This window comes from Protomyctophum parallelum (genome assembly GCF_964188405.1).
Source record: "Protomyctophum parallelum genome assembly, chromosome: 1".
Taxonomy (NCBI): Eukaryota; Metazoa; Chordata; class Actinopteri; order Myctophiformes; family Myctophidae; genus Protomyctophum; species Protomyctophum parallelum.
In genome coordinates, this window is record NC_139697.1 from 76,867,358 (window position 1) to 76,888,355 (window position 20,998).

A 20,998-nucleotide genomic window follows, 5' to 3' on the forward strand; every position below is an offset into this window, starting at 1 on the left:
TGAACCAATGAGATGGTATGCTTTAGGGATGTTAATAGTGAATCGTTAATCGATTAGTCGCCGTTAAGAAATAATTCAATGTATCCTTTTCAATTGGCTTATGGACAAACCACCCACAGTTGCACAGTGGTACTGGAACATGTATAACATTTTACCCATGGAGAGAATGAGTGCTAGGTCTAAAGGCAGTGAAGACATTTTTACCAAAATATGGAAACCTCTACTCGACCACCTACCATCGGTTGCTCTTAACTAATGTGTCTCTATATAGCTGTTTAAATGTTTTGAACCATTGCAAGGGAAGGCATGACGGGTCTATGTAAAGCTGCTTATTAATCTGAACCAATGCAAGGGAATGCTGCATATGTCTCTGTATAGCTGGTTAAGTGCCTCGAACAAACACAAGGGAATGCTTGATGTGTCTTGCTATATATGAATATTGGTGATTTATAATTTGTCTGTCTCAAAAAAACTAAAAAACAAAGGGACACTACAATTTAAGGATGACAAGCACATATGTGTGTGTATACTGTAAATCAATGTTCCCTAATAAATTAACATATTTCTTTTATAATAAATCAATTAAACTTAACCGTTTACAATTAATCAAAAAATTCGGCGGTTCCGTCATTGGGCGGTTTTCTGTGAATGTAATGCAGAGGAATGCACATGTGGGCCGGTTAAAAGAAAATCACCCCTACCTTGGTAGCCACAGAAACATCTCTGCTTTTGCATGTGTGACAGACAAGACTTTTCATTTCATTTTATTCCTCATACTGTAGCTCAAATGGTAAAATAGATCTTTGATTAAGGAATATAATATGCCCTTTGTATTCTTTCAGTATATCAGCAAACAGACAGCGGAGAGCTCTTGGATTCAGAGCAGCAGTCGTACCAGCAGTGGTGAGCGCACCTCATGGCGAGCTCTGCTTGTGCACAAGTAGGCCATACATGGCCATGTGCATTTCTAGTCTACTTTAACTTCATATAGCCTAATTGATCCAATTCACTTTATTCATAGAGCACATTTTAAATAACAGTGTTGAACCAAAGTGCTGTACACTCAGTAGACTGGATGAGGGGTGGATGATAGATGATAACTATAGTGGGATGGATTATTTTACACTGGAATATTTTTCTGTTAAATCAAATTGACCAGTTTGTCTTTTTTATTTATTTTTAGTACAGCGCAAATTCTCAAAAGATTGTTTTTTAATTTTAGTAACAGTTTTTATCAAAGAAAGAAAGAAAGAAAGAAGCAGGCATGCAATCTGTTTGAGGATATTGACATCATTTAAACACAGCTGGTGCAATACAGATTTTAGTGAGTATCTCATGCAATCTAGTCCTGATTGCTTTGGTTTTCAGACAGTACACTGTGGGGTTGATGAGAGATGGCAACAGAGTAGAGATAATCAGCAGCGCATTCCTCTCTGTCAGGGTCAGTCTCATTCCTATTCTGGTTAACAACACAGACACCAGCTTTGGAGAAAAGTATGCGGTCAAAGGGATCGAATGACTTAAAACTGTTCTGAAAGCCTGACCTCGGTTCTCATTTTCGGGGAGCCTTAGGTCACATTCTCACCTAATACTTCGGTAGACTCAGATCCGTATGGGCGGGGAAAGGGGATACTTGCATATTTAATTGGCTGCGGTTTGCCTTCTGACGAGGAATTTCCATCAGCTAGACTCATTTGAAGATCATTCGAATACATTTAAATTAGTCTATACAGACCGAGCTTTGAAGCTCGGAGCCATGCTGTGAGTAACAGCACTCCTTCTCATCCTGCCCCCCCCCCCCCCCCCTTCCCCTCTCACCTCCCACCCCCCATCTTCCTGTATCTGCAAGCAAATGGTGAATTCATCGATTCTGTGTTCTGCCTCTGGGTCCACCTTGTGGGTGGGACTAAACTGCTATATAAACTGTAACTCTGTGCTTGTATGGTTATGCTTGCCTGGGAGACCTGCCTGCGTGCTGCAGCATCCGTGTACTGCTGTGCACGTTAAATAAAGATCAACAAAGGGACCTTGCTTTCCTCCTGATTCCTCTTGACAGACCTTCAAGCCTGGTGATTCCTCACGCGTTTAGAGTGTGTAAAACTGCCATTTCATTTGGTGTCAAGAAGTGGGATCCTGTGTCGTCTGAGCTCCGGATGATCAAGCCGACTGATTTATCCATCACGTCAACGAACGCCATCTACAGGCTGCATCTACGGAGTTCAGCGCCAGGATTTTAACAAAACCCGTGGCTACACTGAAAACGGTGAGAATCTTCCAAATTTCAGACAATTGAAGAGCTAATTATAAATTCTAAGACCATATTTTGCCAACCTATCTATTGTAATAGTCAAGTATGCTTGATTCAAAATACAGCAGCAAGCCTAGCCTAAGTAAAGAAAATAATTAAGCCAAGTTTGCAAACGCAAAGACACTTTGTTAACCTTGTTGGAAACAACATAAAGAAAACATAAAGATACCGCGTTTTGCATTAAGTCAAGTTTGTAAACACAAAGACACCTTGTTCAGATAAGAACATAAAGATATCGTGTTGCATTAAGTCAAGCTGTAGCACAAAGACTACCGTGTTACATAGACTAGATTGCTGTGTATGTATTGTAAAGCATTTATATTCCAGTATGGGTAATAAGAAAAGTGCGCCAGTGGCAGAAGACAAAGAAAGATGGTCTCCTCTCATGAGCGGGATGGTTGCAAAATATGGTCCAGAAGCATTAGACTGTCTTGATGAGTGGAAACAGATGGGGTTCCCAGAACAAGGCTCTTTAAGTATAAAAAAATTGCTTGACTTAGACCGACTACTAAGAGAAGCTGAGAAGAAAATGAGAAAGAAAAAGTCAGTTAAAACGCACAAACTTGACAGATGTGACCGCCACAGGAAAGTATTGTCAATGTGGATGGAGGAAGCACAATTTAGACAACGGGAGAGTCATATGAGGGAACTTCCAAACATAGATTCTTTGAGGGAAGAGAGCGGGCCACTGGCTCCTCAGAATTCTCCTTTGTCTCCTCCACAGCAGACCCTGGACCTGGGCTGCCTGGGCTCCATGCGGGCCGGTCAATCTGCCATCCAGCTACAACGGACGGCTGTGGCTCTTGCTGCGGGCCTGCAACCCTCTACTCCAGCAGCGGTCCTGATATCCGCTGCGCTCAGCCTATTGAAAACTGTTGCTGCAGACCTACAGCCCTCTACTCCAACGGCAATATTGGTGTCCACTGCGATCAGCCTTCTGGAGACTGTTGCTACGGGCCTACAGCCCTCGACTCCAACGCCAATCCTGGTGTCCGCTGTGCTCAGCCTTCTGGAGACTGTGGCTGCAGGCCTGCAGCCGTCTACTCCAGCGGTAATCCTGATATCCGCTGCACTGGGCCTATTGAAAGAGGCTCGACACAAGGAAGGCTCCGCTCGGTCCAATGACACTGCTAAGAGCCGACGTCCATCCTGCACTGGCATCCCTGGCCCGGAGCTGGCCAACAGTGACGATGCGGACACGACACGGAAACCACAGACCTTGCTTCCATCTGTGCATCCGTCCACCCCTGGCAGCCATGGGGGGACAGGGCCCCATCGCAGCAGTGTCATCATCACCCAGGGCAGCACACCGCCACATGAGCAGGGAAGAAGAGGGCCTGGGACAGCGAGACGCGCACAGGGTGCATCAGAACAGCCCATGGCGGAGAAACCTGTGGGTGATGCAGTGGCATGGGGAGCCGATGACATCCAGCCAGCTACGTACGTAGAGGAGACGGTGCCTGTGGGAGCCGGGAGTGCCTGGGAGAACCACGCGGACGGTCCACAGCCTTCAACCAAGAGGGAATCGTCGGACATCGAGGTGGGGAGAACAGAACCAGCAGGAGCAGAGCAGCCCGGGACCGGAGACAAGCCAGCGACAGACGTCGAGGGCAAGGGGACATCTCCTGTGCACAGCGCAGGAGGGCTGCTGACTACAAGGGCGGAGGCGGCAGGCGGCTGTCTAGAGACGGAGGCCCTGGATGGGCTGCTGACTACAGAGGCGGCAGGCGGCTGTCTAGAGACGGAGGCCCTGGAGCCTACCTACACGACCCTAATCGTCAAACCAGCGACGGACGTCGAGGGTGTGGCCAAGAATCTACTCGTTCAACAGGCGGTGGGAGAGGTGTACACACTTACACGCCCAGGGAAGGTTCCAGCGGGCCAACCAATGAAGGAGGAGATGACCGCAGTACCGGCAGTTGCGTTCCGTAAGTTTTTACACGCACTGTCAGAGTTGGCAGGAAAGGAGAGGTTCACGCCTCCATTTCTTAAATCTAAGGCCAGAAAGAAGCCTTTATTTTCCAATCCTGGTGGAAAGAAAAAGAAGGTGAAGTGGAAATGGACTTGGAGAGACACTTTTCGGAAGTCTGCTAAGGAGTACCATGTGACTTACCCACCATGAGACTCAACACACATACACACACACACCTCCCCCTATCAGACAGCCCAATTAAAAAGAAAAAAAAAAGTGGGGGTATCACTCGACCGTATACCTGGAAAGAAAATATTGTTTGGAAATATGATGTTTTCTGTTTATTTGTTATGTTGCTGTGCTAAATACAGGTCAAAATTGATTCAACAGGGTACTGTATTAGTATCATTTTTAGGGATTTCTTGGTTTATTTGATTGCCTAGCCACGATTGTTAAACCCATGTGTCATTATTTTGCTTAGCTCAAATATGTTACAAGTACTCCTATTTTTTATGTATTTTCTTCAAATGTATTATGATGTATTATTTTGATATTGATGGAAAATTCACAATTATTGTTTAATTAAGCTGTTGTTTAATTAACAAGAGGAAGGATTTGACGAGGAATTTCCATCAGCTAGACTCATTTGAAGATCATTCGAATACATTTAAATTAGTCTATACAGACCGAGCTTTGAAGCTCGGAGCCATGCTGTGAGTAACAGCACTCCTTCTCATCCTGTCCCCCCCCCCCCCCCCTTCCCCTCTCACCTCCCACCCCCCATCTTCCTGTATCTGCAAGCAAATGGTGAATTCATCGATTCTGTGTTCTGCCTCTGGGTCCACCTTGTGGGTGGGACTAAACTGCTATATAAACTGTAACTCTGTGCTTGTATGGTTATGCCTGCTTGGGAGACCGGCCTGTGTGCTTGCAGCATCCGTGGACGGCTGTACACGTTAAATAAAGATCAACAAAGAGAACTTGCTTGCCTCCTGACAGACCTGTTGATTCCTTACGCGTTTAGAGTGTGTAAAACCTGCCACGTCACTTCACAGTGTCATTCGCAGCAATTGGAAACGCAGCAGGGGGGACCTTTGGCTTTATCAATGTGTTCCGTTCATAAACTATAGCCTACACAGTGAAATCTATGGTGATAAAATTACACTCATAACGTGCATGTGTCCCCCCTCTCTCTCTCTCTACGCACGCAGCCGCCACACACTGTTCTTTTGGGCATGCAGCACAGCGCTGCATGAGCGCACTGATATAACTCCCCAGTCCCACACAGTGACAGCACTCCATGTTTACAGCACGCACAGACAGACAGACAGAATATTATGTAGGCTATAATACACTGCAGTGTTTTTATGTGTTTTCTTAAGCAATTGATTAATGTAGCCTACACGTCCTCATTTCGATCAGGGCTTCAGTCTCCTTATTCGACCACGTCTATCCACAGTAACGGGACATCTTTGCGCTGCGTAAAATATGCCTTCTCCGTCTCCAACTGTGTTCAGCTCCTCACCCGCCACATTATGTTTGCTTCATTTCCTTTATTTACTGCGGGTTGCATTCACACCTGCACCGAATCGTAGTCAAGTGCGATTCGAAGCGAAGCGAAACCCACGTTTTTGGGCGGAGTAAAATGCGGTTATTTGCTGCGCATTAGGATTCCAATGAGCCTTCACACCTGCCAAACGAAGCGCACTTTCTGACAATGCGCAGCAGGATTCGTTTTAATCGCAGCAAAGCTCTCTGGTATGAATGCGACCTTAGAACGGTAATTAATTTTGCATATGAGATCATGATAAGGGGAAATTGTCCGACAAGCAGCCACAGACCAATTAAGGATAGTCGATATAAAGAAATAGGGTTCAGGGTTCACACAGGAGGCTCGAACTAGAGCAGGATAGTCGTAGCTAATAATAGGTTGGCAGTACAGCAGTGAGTCAGCTATAGAAGCCACTTTCCCCATGCACCCCAAACTTATGAACCAGGACAGTATGATCAACACGGCAACATGAAGGTTTGTGCAGATGCTGTGGTAGCTGAGTGGGTAGCTTATGGCAAGTGTGCGATCCAGAGCCATGAGGGACAGAGCCAGACATGAGGTGATGTCACCCAGGTGGTAGATGAACATTCGTGACATACAAGAGTAGTAGGAGATTGTTTTCTCCCCCGCTAGCAGTACAGAGATCATGGTGGTGTTGGCACTGGTGGTAAACATGATATCCACGGTGTTCAAGTTGCAGATCAGCAAGTATATGGGCTGATGCAGTCTCCCATCTGTGGCAATGATGCAGATGTTTGTGCTGCAACCAACCAGAATCAAGTAATGGGTAATCAAAATGATGACGCCCAGGACTGTCCGGTGAGGCAGGTGGTCAAAGCCGGTAATTGTGAACTCTTCGACGTTTTCTCCTGAAAAGTTCAATAAAGACATCCTCAAGCATTTAGACACAGTATGAAAATTAACCCCAATAGCATGGCATCGTTATCTTGATGAAGTGCATTGAGGATAAAGCCAAAGTTCATCAATAGCTCAGCGTTTCAATATTCTGGATTCCCAAACTAAGCAAGTAAGGGGACATTTATTTGCTACTGTCCTTAGATTACGCCTTATGAGACTGACACATGTCACGCCTTATGAGACTGACACAGTCACGTGGTAAGACCACTGGGACATGGGTGTGAAAGTCAGAGTTAAATCATCTCTTTTATCCCTGTGGCAAATACGAAACCTGTTACATAATTATATTCTTCATTGACCAACTTTTTTTTTCTCACTTATTAGTGTATCACAGACAGTACAGTACAATTATATCAGAAGATAATAATTCATTTATAATACATTTGTCATTTGTGTGATACACTTATGGGCGAAAAGGAGCAGGAAGAAGAATACATTCTTATAAATACCTGCCCCCTTTTCACTTAAAATTATATTCTTGATGATTGGCGCGTACAACCAGTACTTTACTACTTTCCCTAAGATACAAAGTGAATTGAACAATGACAAGTGCAAGAAAAAGTATAACTCTGATGTCAAATCATATCCCATTCGTCGTCTTCATATTGCCTAATTATTTTATTTTTATAATATTTTTTAAATTGATAAATCCTTAGATATCCATATATGGAGCTGACCTGACCATATATTCTCGCCCTCATTTATTATTATTAGGCTATTATTATTATTACTTGCGCAAGCAGAGCGTGCAAGTAATAAGCATATGAGCATATGACGTGATGAAGATATGTACCAATGCCAGGGTATAATTGGTTATCGATGGTGACATAATGATGATATGTTTCAGTGTTGGGTGGATTAAAGGTAATGCCCCTATGTATACAGACAGCACGGCTTGCCCCCGCGGCAAGCTTTTCCGGGAATCTGGCCAATGCAGCATTCTGCCGTGTGGGTGGAGCTTCATTTCCATCCACCGGCTGTCTAAAAACCAGGATGAGACGCCGGCAGACAGTGGCTTTTGTCCGCGCATGGAATCCTAGGTGTGCTTACACGGAATAGGAGCTGCTCCTGTCACAAGATGATGTCATATGTCCATATGGTCTAGCCCTATGGAATGTATGGAATGCATATGCTAATTAAAGAAAATGTTATACTTCCTATAAGGTTAATTTGAGCATCAAAGCAATATTTTAAATACTTTTTATTAGCATATAGGGCTGGACCACACATATGACATCATCAACTTGCAACAGGAGCAGCTCCTATAATCTCTATTTATGAAAGAAATACAATATTTAAAGTGGGTTTTTTTTTTGGGGGGGGGGGGTGTTTAATAGAGGGGAAGTATAATGTTTAAGGCATATTTGTCTTGTTAGACAGTACAGTACAGTACAGTACAATACAAGGTTGTGAGTCCAAGACGTCCACAGACGTCCTGGGAAATCCCGCTATGTAGTGCCTATTTTGCACGTGAGTTGTGAAGAGCAAATACTAATAATCAGTATATTGTTATTGTTATGTACTGTAATTTCCCCAATCTGTTAATAAATCATTCAATCAATCAATCAATCAAAATTTTGAACAATACACAAAAACTAATTTCACCCACTTCTTTACTTCTGAAAACCTATGATGTGACAATAAAGCTGATTCTGATTCTTGATTCTGACTAAAGCTCGAAACAGATATGGCAAAATAGCAGGTCATAGTAAAATACATCTTTTACTATTTCGCCAATACAGCCTTTTATTCCATATATGGATATTTCTGTATCTGTCTCTCTGTGTCCCTTTATCCCTGCGGAGTTCTGTGTCAGAAATGCCCAAATATGGAGTGTTGTGATGAATGAATGAATGAATTTTATTTGTATAGCACCTTTCCAAACGTATAGTTACAAAGTGCTTTACAGACAGGTTATAAAAACAGTAATCATAAAAACAACAAAACATCAGGACATCAGATATAATAAAGCATGAAGAAAATAACAGGTCAATAAAACAATAAAAAAAAACAACACTTGGCATACAGATGTGTTTTTAAAAGCGTTTTAAAAGAAGGCACTGATTCTGCTAATCTAAGAGCTAAAGGCAGGGAGTTCCAGAGCAAAGGTGCCCGAGCCGCAAAGGCCCGGCCACCCCGAGTGACCAGACGCGTTGCAGGAGGAACTAGGAGGGACCTCCCCGATGACCTAAGGGAGCGCACAGGGTTATGGGGTTTCAGCAAATCTCTTAAATAAATGGGAGCTAGGCCATGTAGAGCTTTAAAAGTAATTAATAAAATCTTAAAATCAATTCTGTAGCTTATTCTGTAGATGTCAGGCTTGCCCAAATATGGAGTGTTGTGATGTCAGAACAGACCAGCTCCATATATGGACCCTGGGCAAGGGCCCGGACAGAGGCCTTTTGTGGCGGTTCTGGACAAGACGTTTCGAACCAAGGCTCTTCATCTGGTCAAACTATGGGTTCACTCTTCTTTTTCTGTTGTGACTTTCTAACCCTCTACTAAGTGATGTGCCTATTTTATTAGTTTTTGTACAATCATTTACAATGCACTTTATCCTTAGAGGAATGTCAGTACGTGTGTGCATGTCCGTCAGAATCAGATTCAAACTTTATTGTCACATCACATTACAAGTAACATGGGTGAAATTCTTGTTTGTGCAGGCTCATCATTGCTGTTAAAAGAAAGACATAGGCATAGTACATGACTAATCTACATGCTACAATATGTATGCATATATAAAAATAAATAATAGTGATGTAGCCTATGTGTATATAAAGTAGTCTCTACTAGAACAAGAGACCAAATCAGTTCAGTCTGTGCGGTGTCACCAGTCCTAGTTCTTGTTCAGCAGTCTAATTGTTGACAAGTAGAAACTGTTCAAGAGTCTGGAGGTGCTGCTGTTGATGCTCATGTAGCGTTTGCCCGGCCGTGGGCGCGGAAGTGGCTTGAACAGGCGTGCGTGTGTGCAGTAAATTCTGTTTACTAGGAATTATTCTAAAAGATACTATAGCAGTGATTGTTACAGTAGATGTGCGAAATGACTTTTGCCTATAGGCTGTAGGATATAACTATACATTAAGCCATATACTCATATAGTTACTGTAGCTATACATCTATTAATCATGTCTCATATAAACAATGCACCGACACACTCCAAAAGCTGCACTGCTGTTGCACATACATAATACATTCCTTCCCATTATCGGGCCAACAGTGTGGCTCGTCTTGTGAGACGTAAATGTTTTTTGACCGAGTGTTTGACCTCCTCTGTCTGCAGGACATATATGATTGGGTTTAACATCGGTGGTAGAATGGAGCTCATAGACAGACTAATGATCCTATCATTAGGATGGATTGCAGCTCCCATGGTAAAAACGATAATAATTGGCAAGTAGTAAATGGCTACCAATAACAGATGAGCTGAGCAAGTTTTCAAGGCTTTGAGTCTGTCTTGAGCAGTAGCTATTTTAGCCAAAGCAACGGCAACACATAAGTAGGTTATCAAGATAAACAGTAGAGGAACCCAAAGGATAAGAAATGGCAACAAATAAGACAAGACAAAGCTGGGTGTATTGTCATTGCAAGACAGCCGAAACATAGGTCCATGGTCGCAGAAGTAGCTGTTGATTACCGTGGATTTACAGAATGAGAGTCTAGTGAAAAGTCCAACAGTTAACAGTAACACCAGTACCATAGAAAACCATGCTGAGAAAGTGATGCCAAACATGGATCTGTTAGTCACCACAACATGATAGCGCAGTGGGAAGGTAATAGCAACCAGTCTGTCATAGGAGAGTATAACCAGATTCAGAGATTGCATTGTGAGGAAAAGGAATACAAAAAACAAGTAGGCTAAGCAGTTGTTATAGGATATATAGTGATGCCCAGACAGGAAAGTGTACAGAACCATTGGTACCAGGGATGAGCTTCCACAAAGGTCCACAAATGCCAAGTTAAAGACCACAATATATTTTGGAGTGTGAAGGTTTCGGTCCAGTATTATCACTCCCATCACCACAATGTTGCCCACTACCGAGACAATGTAAACAAAACAAAGGAAAACATAATAGTACTTCATATTTGATATCCCAGAAAAGCCATTAATAAAGAAGTATGCAGGCCGCACGAACGTGATGTTTACCCCCGACGCAGAGTTGAATAAGTCCATAATATGATCCCCCCCGTCTTCTGAGTCAGTTGTGTGTCTCAAATGCAGATGGAATTACAATAAGCTCTTCTCTCTTCCTCTGGTGAAACTACTTTGTGACCCTTCAATGACTTTTTGATACCTTTATAACTGACAAACTATGATGTGCACATGCGTGTGCATGCGCACAGGGCATGGACGGGCCATTATAACCGGTGGTGGAAAGTAACTAAGTATTTTAGAGGATTTAGAGGATTTTCTTTTACTTTACTTGATTATTTCCAATATTTTTTACTTACTCCACTACATCTCAGAGGCAAATATTGTACTTTTACTAACATTTAATGAAAACTTTAGTTATTAGTTACTTTGTAGATTTTGATTAGTATCACAAAACATACATTAACCACTTGAAAATAGCCGATCTATAAGCCCACAATGTGTTGTGATGCGACGCATTGTGGGTTTGTAGATCAGGTATTTTCAAAAGTATTTTTTTAAACGTGTACATTTGAAAACTTGAAATTAGACATGCTGCAATCTGCATGAGTACGTTCTACTTTTGGTACTTTGATGCCAATACTTTTGTACTTTAACTCAAGTAAATTTAGAATTCCGGTTGTAATGGAATATTTCTACAATGCACTATTGATACTTTTACTCAAGTAAGATATGCGAGTACTTGTTCTACCAATGTGTGCATGCGCACAGGGCATCATGACTAACCCTTTCACGAGCCAGCTCTGGCTGTACAGTGGCTGCCATTTATTTCACCGCTGCAGGTTCACATTAATTAAAAATCCTTTTTTAAGCATGGACTGCAAGCAAAAGAGGCTCCTGCCTGGTGAGTCATCATGACCATAACACATTGGATTCTGTGTCGGAAACACATTTTTTTCGTTGGAAAACAAATGACTTCTCCCATGAGCCATATTGCTCATACCTTTCCAATGACTCCAGCCAAAACAATTGTTTGGCTTGCATAATTATAACTTTTATTGTTGTCTAGTTGTGATTTTTTTGTGATTTTGGGCTATGGGATCCGTCTTTTTCTCTACTCTGCAATTCCAGCCGGCAGATACGTCACACTCGGTCGCAAACTGCAGCCGAAACTCTGGAGGAATACATTGGAGTCAATGGATCTGTGGAAAACATACTGTATGAACAAACACTATTTCTGAATGATTTGGACCATTGTAAAATAATTACTTCTGGAAAATAAAAGAAGACATATAACACATCATTGCCTGCTGTGTTGCTTTTCGATGTGTAGACTGTATAATTTCTAATTTCATAGGTATCTAAAGAGCACAAAGTACGTTTCTGAACGTATCGCAAGACTGTACTACCGTTTCCTGTCGGCAAACAAATATTGCGATACCTCAGAGAGAAACGATACCTGCCGCTGTTTAAATGCCTCAATAAAATGATGTACTGTGCACATTGAAAAGCAAGTGATAACAACCTGTGAATGTGATATGTTAAATATATTCCTGAACCGTTTATATGACAAAGGTCGCAATCGTTCATAAATAGTGTTCGTTCAGGAGCTGGTCCAGCTGGCTGCATCCACTGCCATGCATTTCATTGAACTTCCGGTGCGGGATTTGCCACCCATGAGCGTCATAGCCCAAATGTTTGCATCGCGACACTATAGGCACCATAATATAACCTTATTTTCAGCATATCAATGGCTGTGAACCTTTACTTCAACTAATTTCATAATAAAACAATATGTTAAAAATAGTTTTTTTGCAATGGTCATGTTGCGTGGCTTAAATAAATGTGCATATTCGTATAAGAAGCTAAATTGTTTCTTTTCATAATTCATACATACAGTAGTAGCTTACTATAGTAACTATACCACTGACTTAAAACTTCTGTTCTGTACAGTTCCTGTGGGTAATAACTTCTCTGCTCCCTTGTTGAAATGTTGCAACAGCTATCTCTAACGAGGCTGTTAATGAGTTGTTTGTTGACACTAGCCTGCTGAATGATGACACACTTAGGAGGGTCTGACCAGTGAGGAAATTAAGCTCTATCTGCTTTGCTGCTCATTAGCTCAAAGGTGTAAAAAGTTAGTCGCCCCATGAAGCTGGAAACTTTATACAAATACAATATGATTAAAGAAAAATAAACTAGAATGCAATCGTTTAGGAAGGTTTCGTGAGGATGGCATGGGAATGTCATCGGGATCTTGTACAGTCAGTTGATTGATTGACAGATCTGTACTAATGTAAATTTAATTCTCTCATTCTGCTTTCACTTCCTCCTTAATATTGATCATATGATGCAATAATATAATTTTCTTACTTACAGTGATGACCTGAAGGATTACAGTAGGCCTAGTGGTACTGTACCACTACTGTACCACTACTGTACCAACAACAATAAGTATTACTACAATAGCTCCCAGGTGTACCAGTGGTACACTGGGAGCTATTGTAGTAATACTCATCTAAATTGATGTTTTGACATTATATATTGTCAATTACTTGCATGAGAGGGGGAGAGGTGGTGGAGTTATATGCTTTAGCAGACAAAAGCGTTTTTTAATACTTTCCATTGGTTCAATATTTTCGAAACAACACACAGATGTAAAGGGTGTACAATAGCACTGATTTTTGCAAAAAAAAAAATCCAAAACCTAAAAAATGAAGTTAGGAGGTTTCCCCCCGAGTCGCATCCACTCCCGGTCTCGCGATGGGACAAGGAATTGGAGACAAAGGCGATTGAAAGAAACATAGAGTGGGCGCTGGTGCACGAGAAATTCAAGATGGCGCACTCCAATCTTGTTGACATCATCAGCTAGAAACCCAATGCTAGCTAATGTGAGTAGCGACTCACAAGGACAGAGATCTCCATATATGGGCACAAAAGGGACACAGACAGACAGGCATAACAGGTACTCTGTCTCTGTCACTATGACTCAGAGATGTTAGTCGGATCAGCTGTGGGACGTAGGCATGAGGGCCGCATATAGACCCGAATCTGGTAATATAAACTCCAAAACAAGTATCACAGTATCGAATCACTGATGATCCCGGTTCAAATACAATGTTTAAAATATACTATTAGCTCGAAGGGGCGAACGGGATGGGACGAGGCCGGCGGGGGGGGAAACACAGCGAACAGGAGGCCGCATGGGGGGACATTTTGTCTTCCTCGGGCCCGGGTCTCAAAGGAACCTGGCCATGGCCTCCCGCACCGGAAAAACAATACCAATACCCATCACACCACATGCCCAAAGAAACAATGATATTGATATGCATTATTTCATTCAAATGAGGTTTTAAATGACACATAATACGTTGTTCTCAAGGACACTAAAGGTGATTATATGGACTGATTTATCAAGTAAACAAATTGAAAGATTGTTTTTCCCTTGCCAGCATGACACTTTTTACTTTCTTAAGTGTTGCATCATTATGTTGAAACTGTAATGCAAAGGTGACAAACATCAGCTGACATCAGAGACCTAATTAACCGAGTAGAAAGAGAATGTGGAATGGACTTTAGGCTCAAGGGACTGGTTTGGAACAAAGTGAACTACAGTACAAGGATTTTATTACACTAGGAGAGTGTGACACATTCTACATGGAAAAAGGAAAGATATATAGGTAAGATATATATATATATATATATATATATATATATATATATATATATATATATATATATATATATATATATATATATATATATATATATATATATCCATCTTAAACCACAGCCACTGTCCATCGTAGTCTGCAGACCCCCATTTGAAAATATATGTCAAAGACCCTCATAACAGAAGATTTTTACAGTAATGATTTTCAACCATTTTCATTTCAAGGACCCCCAGTTTGATATGCAACAGGCTATGGACCCCTATTGAATGGCATTTCTATCTCTGAGACCCCAATGTATATTGTAAAAGCAATGTTAATTTGTTACAGACCCATAAGCGTCCATTTGGTTCCAAATTATCATTTAGCTGGCTGGGGACCCCCTGGTCCACTCTTAAGAATCGGTGACTCAGAGGTCAATTGTACATCTGCTTTTTTTAATTTTGAAAAAGTGGAAAAATGTTGAAATTTTTAAATGTTTGAAATTTTTAAGTAGTGTTGGAAGTGTGTTCAACCTTAACAGGTGTATAGAGGAATCTAATATGTTGAAAACTATTTTTGACTGGCCACCAACAATGCATAGGGCTTCAATTTTATATATATATATATATATATATATATATATATATATATATATATATATATATATATGGACCACAGTGGAAACTAGCTATTGTATAGCCTACGTTTCATAAAGGTCACATTTAAAGGGGTACTGTAGCCTTTATTGAGTCTGCCACACAGAAGGGTAGGCCTCATAATAAAAGGTTTATTAGAGGAATAGTACAGAGAGGAATGCAATAATGATTGATTATCTCTACCTTGTTACCTTCTCTCCTGAACCCTACAGTCGACTGTCTGAAGACTGGAATCAAAACTAGAATGCTTCAGATGTGACGTCAATCAATCAGACAGTTTACACCGATGACAAACGAGTGGGCGCGTGTGCGTGCGTGTGTGCGTGTGCACACACCACACCACCTTACAGTTGCTGCAAAACTATGCACACACTCCCTGGATGCCAGAGCAGAACCTCTGCCACGACTTCTTTAGATCGGCCTGTTATGGAGCCACCATGAGGCAATTCTTTGCAAAACAAACACAACATGTAGGTATATATCTTGTCCACATCTCATGCAAGTAGTGTTCAGTACACACAGTATCTATTCATGTGATCAACGAATCCTTCTGACTTTCCAAATTCCATCCTGGTTGGCTAAGTTTGGCTTCCAAAGTTTGCAGGATTGGTCCGTTTTGAACAAATGCCTCGACCCTGTAGAGGACAGGGAATTAAAAACCTCTGCCCTGCCTTTTTCACATCTGCTTTTTATAGTGTCATCTTATTAAGATTTCTAATAAGATCTAATTGTCTCTATGCTGTGCCTAAATTGTCACCTACATTGGAGACCATTATGGATCTGAGGCCTTCATTCACTGAGACATATAGCCATGTCTGTGGGGATCCTCTATTATCATCCCATGATCATTGAATTAATGACAACAAATCATATTATCTCCCTGCTGGGTATATTAGACATGTTTAGATGTTCCCACAGAGACCTCTCTAATAAATAGGGAATAGTTTGAATTTCTCCTTTCGTCCCTGGATGCAAATCCATGCATGTACAAGCTTAACAATGCGCGCGCGCGCACACACACACACACACACACACACACACACACACACACACACACACTGTACTGTACAGTCATTGCTTTCTGTTTCATGGCACTTTTTTATTATTGCCTGTTAGTTAGTTTGAAGTCAACAATGTGCGTGCGTGTGTGTGCGCGTTTGACTGTGTCTGCACCGTGTGCCGTGCATGCATTTCAATTTCATTGTAACATATTTGCATGTGCATGTGTTGTATTTTCTTCCATTGTTTTGGGTGGATATTCTCCCTGTGTCACAGAGGCTAAACAGTATTTGTTTTCCTTTAATACATTTTCACTTTCAGAGTTAAATTATTTAAGTTATGTGTTTAAGGTCTGTTAAACCTAGAGAGCCAACTGACCCCCAGGGGAGTTACTTCCCATGGCAGCGCTTCAGTTGAACAACCTGTTTTTCTCGACCATGCTGCCTTCAGTCTCGACCCTGTAATTACCAAGCTGTCTAATTGCTCCTGGGGGATAACCTAAGCTGCCTTCACACAAGTTCACAGTCTCCCACATCCTGCTTTCTCGTTATCTTGTTTGCTCCATGCTCTCCTTTTCCCCTGCTGAGGTGATCACATCATCACCGTCTCAGGCCCGGCGCCACAGGGGTCAAAATGGGTAGTTGACCTGAGGACGATTCTACAAAATGTTTTTTAAATCCTGACAGTTTTCTGAAAAACCTGGTTCTCAAAGTTTTTCATTGCAAGGACCCCAAAAACTATATGTAATTGGCCACTGACCCCAATATATAATATATATAAGCATATAGTGAATGGCAGATCGAGTGGCAAAGTGAGTCACAAAGTGAATTTAATTTTGTTTAAAGACTTTTCTGTTTTTTTATGTATGGGCTGTCAAGGCCAGAAAGTAGTTTTTTGCCACTCAGTATACGCGTTCCCGCATAACTTCCTGGTATGATGATGATGTCACGCGCATACCCTCTATATGTTGTTCCAGGGACCCCCAGACGCAAAGATTTGTGTTAAAAATGTTCGCTCTGAAAGTACATTATATTCAAAGATTTGCGCCACATTTTCATGATTTTTCAAAAATAGCAGATCTACAAGCTCATAGCCCGGCACTCGGTGCCGCGCTATGAGCTTGTATATCTGCTATTTTTCAATAGCTGAACGCACCTCTGCGCACAGACAGACAGGCGCCGAGCGCCCATAGGTATATGCAAATGTATGGCCGCGCCCTCTACTTATGAAAATGACCCATACACCGTTGTCTCCTCCTGCCGGGCCTGCACTGTCTGGCAGAAATTTAACCTCCTATCTCCATGTTTCAACTTTTGAAGATTTTTTGTTTGTTTGTTTTGTTTATTTCTGTGCATCTTGCTACAGTCCTATACGTTCCGTGGTAGCTGGTTATCAGCTCAAACTAAATAATTAGGGCTGCACGATTAATCGGTATAGCATAATCGGAATAGGCCATATCGGCCATAAAAATGCCATATCGGTATCGGATCGGTCTCAAAATAATACAGATTATTTAAATAGGTTTTCACCAGCTTAAAAATGTTAAAGGAAAAATGTCAAAAATTCAAGTTCAATATAAATCAAAAGTGTCTAGTACCTCTAGTCTACAACAAAAGCCAAATCATTATGATCTTAAGTAATCTTAAGTAAAAATAAACTTTTCTTATTCTACATTTAATTTGTGATTGATTTAAAGCTTTTTTAGGGCCTAGGCTTGTTTCCATTGTGGTCCTCTGTATAATATCGGAATTGGTCAGAATTGGTATCGGCACATATGACCATGCAAATAATCAGAAATCGGTCAAAATTTCATAATCGTGCACCCCTAGAAATAATCATAACTCGCTCAAATTTTGCCAGATTTACAAACGGTTTGGTTTATTACAAACGTTATCAACATGGCTACGATTCAGGATGCTTATCTGCTTAATGTTATTTTTTATATGAACGTCATATAAAAGCATATAAGTATGCTGACGTCTCTGATGTTTATTACAAACCAAATCGTTTGAAAATTGTCTCTCTCCATTGGCCTTTCTTATATATATCTATGGTTCAAACCCCGGCTCCTCCTGTCTGCTTGTTGAAGTGTCCTTCGCCAAGACACTGAACCCAACTAGAAACTTTAAGGTACTTTATTAAGCAAACTAATCACAATCAGCTCTCTCACCATACCTCAACTTTCATTTCCTTTATCTTTCCTTTACCTTCTCTCTCTCAAGTTCAGTCTTCCATGTATATGGCTTATTGTGCATATATGTTATTGCTTATCGCCTTCCTGCTTGGTCCCATCTTATCGCTGCTTGCAGCTATATTATAATTATTATTAAGGGATGAAATTAACTATTAATTATGTGAGACACTTTATTATGGGACGGAAATAGTGGGCCAGGGCCAACATTTTATCCCAGACAGACATGTCAGACATGCTATTAGCAGCTAAATGTAATTAATATACTATATGCACCACTGAATTCAAATAATTTGACGAGATATACTGGCACCAAGTTAAGAAACCCAGCACCCTGCCATCCTCCCAGTTATACAGATTATGTGTATGCAGTCAGCAGTAATTCAATTTAATAGCCAGCCACTGGCAAGTGCCACATATGTAGCACCTCATTCACTCCATATAAAGTATGGGGTGAATGTTGGGGGGGTGGGGCGGGGCGGTGCGGGGGTCAAGGAACATGGCCAAAGCATTTTCGGGGGTCCCCAGCCAAAAACGTTGACAACCCCTGCTTTACACCACTGCGCATGATACTTCATAATGTTTCATGTAGAGTTGCTCAGTGACTCAGATCAGATGTAATCAATAATAGTCAGGGGGAACAGTCAGTAGTGCTGTCGCCTCACAGCTAGAAGGTCCTGCATGGTTCGATTCCCGCTGGGGATGCTGTGGGTGCCTGCAACGGCATCAGTGCCCATACCCGAGGCGGGGTTGGCAAAAGGGCCTTTCTATGTGAGTTTGCATGTTCTCCCCATGTCCCTATAGGGTAGGTAGGTACCCTCACAAAAAACATGCAGTAATCCTGGTCTCTAAACTACCTGATGGAGGGGAAAGGAACTGGTTGGAATAACGTGTTTACTTAAGTAAAAGTATCAATACCCTATTGTTGAAATAGTCTGTTACAACTTACAGTACAAGTACATTTACTTGAGTAAAAGTACAAAAGTATTGGCATAGAATATACTTAAAGTATACCAAAAGTAAAAGTAGGCTACTCTTTATTCAGAAGGTCCATTTCACACGATTTCAAATGTATAAAATCCTTGGAAAATAGCAAATGTGCAAGCTCACAAATTGGAAATACCCAAGTAAAAAAAAAAAAAAAAAAAAAAAACCTTAGTTACTTTACACCATTGCTCAGCACTCAGTTCCACAGATATACAGTATTGTGAAAATAGTTTTATGTATTAAAATGGTCGTAAAATACTTAAAAATGTGCAAATACCCTGTATACACTTGACTGCTGTTGAAAACAATGTTGCACTGTAAGCAAATCATCTGGAGACCCCGCTAAATCATTCGGGGACCCCCCTTGGGCTCCGGACACAGTTTGAGAACCACTGGTCTATTCATTAAACCCACTAGATTTGCGTTTAGGTTACTTTGTATCTGCTTGATTTAATATAGGCAAGCTGTGCCAACAAACTTGGACTGTATCAGCTGTGTGCAATTAAAAATGGAAAGTGTCTGTATGTATTTATGGTGAAATGTAATGCTGAAATGTGATGAGCAAGGGACAAAGTCCAGGAAGTTGAGTGGTCAAGTGCCAGTGCTCCTAGATTGAAGCCAGTGCCAACAATCCATGCCACCTGTTACAATAGAAACTCTGGCCAGGTGCCAGCGTTTCTATTGTAAAAAAAACAAATAAAAAATAACGTCTTGGATCAGGGGGTTTTAGTGCTTAAAACATAACCTAACGTTCCTGGCACATATTGTGTTAAGATGAAAAGAACAGAATATAAACATTTTCAGAACTAGTAGAGGACCAGGCTAAAATATGTATGCACTTCATTTAGGATAGAATATCTCAAGTGTTCTTGGCTAATCTGACCACCGCGAACTTTGACTAATTCTCTATCCGGGAAGAAATACCCGGAAATGACCACACCCTATTAAAAATTACCGCTAGTTGAAACATGGCTCTAACTTCTATACCGTTGGTTGGAGCTACAGATTTTCTGAGGTGCTCAAAATGTTCAGAATACTCATGTTTGAATACTCATCTTTCCATAAGTTAATGGCAGGGTGGAAACTAGCCACAATTTGCCAATGATCGCCCATACATCTAAACAGACAATGTCCTATATAATTGTATTCAATTATGTCAAACTCACAAACATTGCAGCTGTACGAAAAGCTTTAATTATCCTCTTTCTATCTGCAAAGTGTTTGTTTCATAAAAATCCACGGTAGAGATGTTATGAGCTACTTTATGTCAAGAAATTGATTTTTTGATTTTGATTTTGATTTGTTTCTAAGTATTGGAGTTTGGAAGCGCTCATTGAATAATCACTCAACGGCTCTGCGTACCACCTGTTTTGAATTTGCACATAATGCAGGAGGCAGCAGGATGCTGCGTTACTGAAAGGGAGCGCTTCCAAACTCAGTCGACTCGTCTAATAGCTAATAGTCATAGGAATATAACAGCATTATGTTTTGTTTAAAATTGTTTATTCTGTGTCAATACAATTGTAATTGTAATGGTGATCTGTTCTCTTATCAGCCCAGGTTACACGTTTACTTCTTAAGTTCTTCTCAACCTTTTCTTTTGTGAAAGATATAGGCTACTGTATGAACACTCCTCTGTCCTCTCTTGTTGTGCAAACAAATACAATCTAACAGTAATCATATGTATTGAAGCTAGTGTGTCGAGTGGCGATGGTGGCGTAGCCTACTGCTG

General features: G+C 41.2%; 2 protein-coding genes across 2 annotated transcripts; both read right to left on the reverse strand.

Moving 5' to 3' along the window:
* Window positions 1-1,290: 1,290 nt before the first annotated feature.
* Window positions 1,291-6,663, reverse strand: LOC310855040 (olfactory receptor 11A1-like; the record flags this gene model as incomplete). The annotated part of the gene is given in 3 exon segments (XM_083759884.1): window positions 1,291-1,567; window positions 5,992-6,059; window positions 6,061-6,663. Coding segments are annotated over 3 exon segments (948 nt in total).
* Window positions 6,664-9,892: 3,229 nt separating this feature from the next.
* On the reverse strand, window positions 9,893-10,861 carry LOC310855048 (olfactory receptor 1C1-like; the record flags this gene model as incomplete). The annotated part of the gene is made up of 1 exon (XM_083759896.1): window positions 9,893-10,861. The coding sequence occupies one exon, from the start codon at window positions 10,859-10,861 to the stop codon at window positions 9,893-9,895; it is 969 nt and encodes a 322-aa protein (XP_083616022.1).
* Window positions 10,862-20,998: the final 10,137 nt, after the last annotated feature.